At 32.5% G+C, this 3,727-nt stretch overlaps 1 protein-coding gene across 1 annotated transcript; it reads right to left on the bottom strand.

Moving 5' to 3' along the window:
- Positions 1–1,764: 1,764 nt before the first annotated feature.
- Positions 1,765–2,711, bottom strand: LOC108569534. The gene is made up of 2 exons (XM_017931119.1): positions 2,700–2,711; positions 1,765–2,640 (listed from the first exon to the last, which is right to left on the bottom strand). The coding sequence occupies exons 1-2, from the start codon at positions 2,709–2,711 to the stop codon at positions 1,765–1,767; spliced, it is 888 nt and encodes a 295-aa protein (XP_017786608.1).
- Positions 2,712–3,727: the final 1,016 nt, after the last annotated feature.

Genomic DNA, 3,727 nt, shown 5'->3' with positions numbered 1-3,727 from the left:
TTTCACAAATCAAACCTTAATTTATTACTGTAAATAAACCAATAAATGCGTATTTATTATCGACATTTTCACACCTAAATTCTAAACTAAAGACCTTGCCTTTCCTCATTTACATTCGACCGAATACCTACACGCGAATTACGCAAAACTTGTCTTTCTTTCGACTTACAATTTAAATTGCATTTTTTATTTTTCGTTTGTTTAATTGTAATTCGCATAACTAGTTTTTATATTTTTTTTTGGAAAGATTAACCTACAACGATTGAGCACGTTTTTTGATAGTTTTTGGGTCCAAATTTTGTACTTGTTGTAGATCAGGTCGAGGTCTAACAGCGAGAGACCTTCGTCTTCGGCAAAGAGATATTAAATTTTCGCTGCAACTACCTTTCTAGTCACGCCCAGAAGAATATTATTATTTCATTGACAAAGTCAACGACCTCATGAAGATCGCATTAGAAAATTACGTTGAACATAAATGATTAATAGTTACCTTAACGAGATCACTTAATTTGACTAATAGCATGTAGATTTATCAACAAAAATACATTTCTTTATATCAACAATTTATTTATGCATTTTACTTTTATTGTTCAAATTGTATTGTATATTTTTAAAGAACCGAAAAGACTATAAATTTAGTAATAGTCTTATTGGAAAGGATAGAGTTTTGTCTTTAATTTGCACATTTAGTGATCTAATTATTGTAAGTGGTTATTTGGTAATTAGATAAAATGTGAAGTAATGAAGATTTAAAGAAAAATGCTTCTAAATAAGTTATTAATAAACATTACATAACAATTTGTATATCTAAAGATGAGGAATAAAGGATATGTAATATTTATTTCATTTGTACTTATAAAAGAATTAAATTTATCCAAAAATTGCTTTAGAAACATTTACATAGGAATTCTATGAATTCTAAAGTTTTAATAATTCTTTATATAGAGCAAATGAATGTTAATATTTTTGTATTTTCAGTTTTAAAATTAAATTAATTAGTATTTCGTAATTGTGTGCTGATATTTATGTAATTTCACAAATTTTGTACTTATACATCGAAAAAAATAAAAAAATAATTATATTTTATAATTAACAATTTACTTTTTCTTAAATCATTTATTTCATACAAAATTTTACCTATTTTTTAATCAATTTGCTAATGAGTTTCTTGTAATTATTGTCTATAAATCTTCATTTTTTCATACATTTAGATATTTCAAAATCTTGAAATTATCAATTATAATAAAGATGAGGAACAAAAGATATGTAATATTTAACAAGTTTATTTCATTTGTAGTTAATAAAAGAATTAAATTCATCCATAAATTGCTTTAGAAACATTTACATATGAATTCTAAAGTTTTAATAATTCTTTATATAGAGCAAATGAATGTTAATATTTTTGTATTTTCAGTTTATAATCTAATTACCATTAATTTTTTTTACTAAATTTTCAAATGAAAGTAAGGGTTATATCTATAGTAAAAACGATATTGTAGAAATAAGTTTTTTTTTATATTTTTTTTATTTATTTACATTGTAAATTACATAACTATTGGACCAGCTAACCAAATTGCTTTGGAAACTCTGGATGAGACAGCCTATTGTTTTTTTTATAACAGTTTTTGAGAAGATTGAATTACCATTGGGAAAGGGCTTTAGCGTGAGCGGCGAAGTGAACGGCCTTGGCGTGTTGCACCTCTGGGGTTTCTACCGGGACACCGTGGGAGATGACTGGGACATGGTGAGCTACACCAGTGTATCCTACGATTCCGTGGGCGTAGTGACCGTTGAGGGCTTGAGCCTTGGCGGCGTAATGGGCGGCTTTGGCTTGTTGAACTCAATGGTATCAACTGGGACGTGGTGAGCTACACCAGTGTATCCTACAAATCCGTGAGCGTAGTGTCCGTTGACGGCATGAGCTTGAGCCTTGGCGGCGTAGTGAGCGGCTTTAGCTTGTTGTACTTCGACGGTGTCGACATTGACGATGGCTGGGACTTCGTGGGATACAACAGAGTGAGCTACGATAGCATTACGGGCATTAGCTTCAGCGTGAGCAGCGAAGTGAGCGGCCTTAGCATGTTGGACTTCTGGGGTCTCTACCGGAGCTCCGTTGGCTACAACTGGGACATGATGGGATACAACAGAGTGAGCTACGACTGGAGCTACAAAAGCGTGAACGGAATCACCGTTGCGGGCTTGTACTTCGGCTTTGTGGACCAAATGGGCAGCCTTGGCGTGTTGAACTTCTGGGGTTTCTACTGGGACACCGGTGGCTCCAATGACTGGGACGTGTTGTGGGCCAGTGTACACAGATGGGGTGTAATGAGCAGCATAAGTTGATACAACTGGGGCAGCTACTACAGCCCCATGAGCGACAACTCCATGAGCAATGGCTCCATGGTACAAATCTCCGTTGCGAGCTTCAGCATGACCCTTGTGCACGGAGTGTTCAACCTTAGCTTGTTGGACAGCAGCAGTATCGACTGGGACACCATCAGCTCCAATAACTGGAAGATGTTGATGTTCTACATGATGAACACCATAGACTTGATGTCCTCCATAGACATGATGAGCTCCATAACCAAGAGGAGAAAGGTATCCAGCAGAGGCAACGGCCAAAGCGCAAGCGAAGACAACCTAAATTAATAAAATCACAACAATTACCACAATTCTAAATAAAATCTTCAATTACTTACAAAGAATTTCATTTTTATGAGTAGTTATTAACCTCCTGTTTGATAGGACTGTTAAGACTGTGCCTAAATCGATTCCACTTTTCGCTTTTATACTCGGCGAATCGCCTTCAAACAAAAAATATTTCAAGAACAAGAACGAAATTTCTAATATAGTTCAGTGTGGAGTAATTTATTAATAGGCAGCATTAATTATTCATGTGAATCATAGTGTTTTTCCAATGATTCTATTTTGTCATAGACCAAATAAATCTCAACGTTGTTGTTTTTTTTTTGTAACTTGTTTATACTTACACATTATTTGTTATATAAGAATGTTAGAGAAGGAAGAAATGCGAGAGATACACGCGTTTCGTTTAAGGATGTTGTATAACCTTGAGTCTCAACTAATACTCCGGTTTTTAACCTTTCGATCTTCATCGAAATTCTAAAGCAAATATTTATCTTCAAATGTATTTGTTAACATTACTTTGCTATTTATTTCTAAAATTCTTAAGCTTAGCAATTATTATGGTATTTTCTAACAATTTCAACAATTTTTTTTATTACAATTCCATTTAAATAACAAATTCTTCACCGTTGATAAGAAATTGTCCGAACGGTCGAACTGGTCCTAAAAATGTAAATACAAATTGTTAAATGTAATAAAAATTGATTGATTATTAACCTGTATGTGAGTTAGCTTCATACAATTTGGCTGCTGGATATGTGTTTTTATTTCTCGCATCTTCAATAATTATTGGAATTTCCGTAGTTTTTTCATCAATTTTTTCATAATCTAAAGAATTTAAACCAAATTAATTGATCTTTTTACTGATATTTACAAAAAATTACTTACTTGAACCATGTCGAATTACACTAATAAGTCTAAAATGCGGCTTTGAAGCATCTGCCTTGTAATTAGGAATACTCAAAACCGAAGTTGCTAAGCATACTAATAATATCTGAATAACAATAAGTTTAAGTAAAATTTCTTGACTTCTACTATTAAGTATTCAATGAATAATATTTACTTACAAATAGTTTCATTC

Source organism: Nicrophorus vespilloides, unplaced genomic scaffold (assembly GCF_001412225.1).
Source record: "Nicrophorus vespilloides isolate i.1.1-1 unplaced genomic scaffold, Nicve_v1.0, whole genome shotgun sequence".
Lineage (NCBI taxonomy): Eukaryota > Metazoa > Arthropoda > Insecta > Coleoptera > Silphidae > Nicrophorus > Nicrophorus vespilloides.
This window is presented reverse-complemented; position numbering and strand designations above follow the sequence as displayed.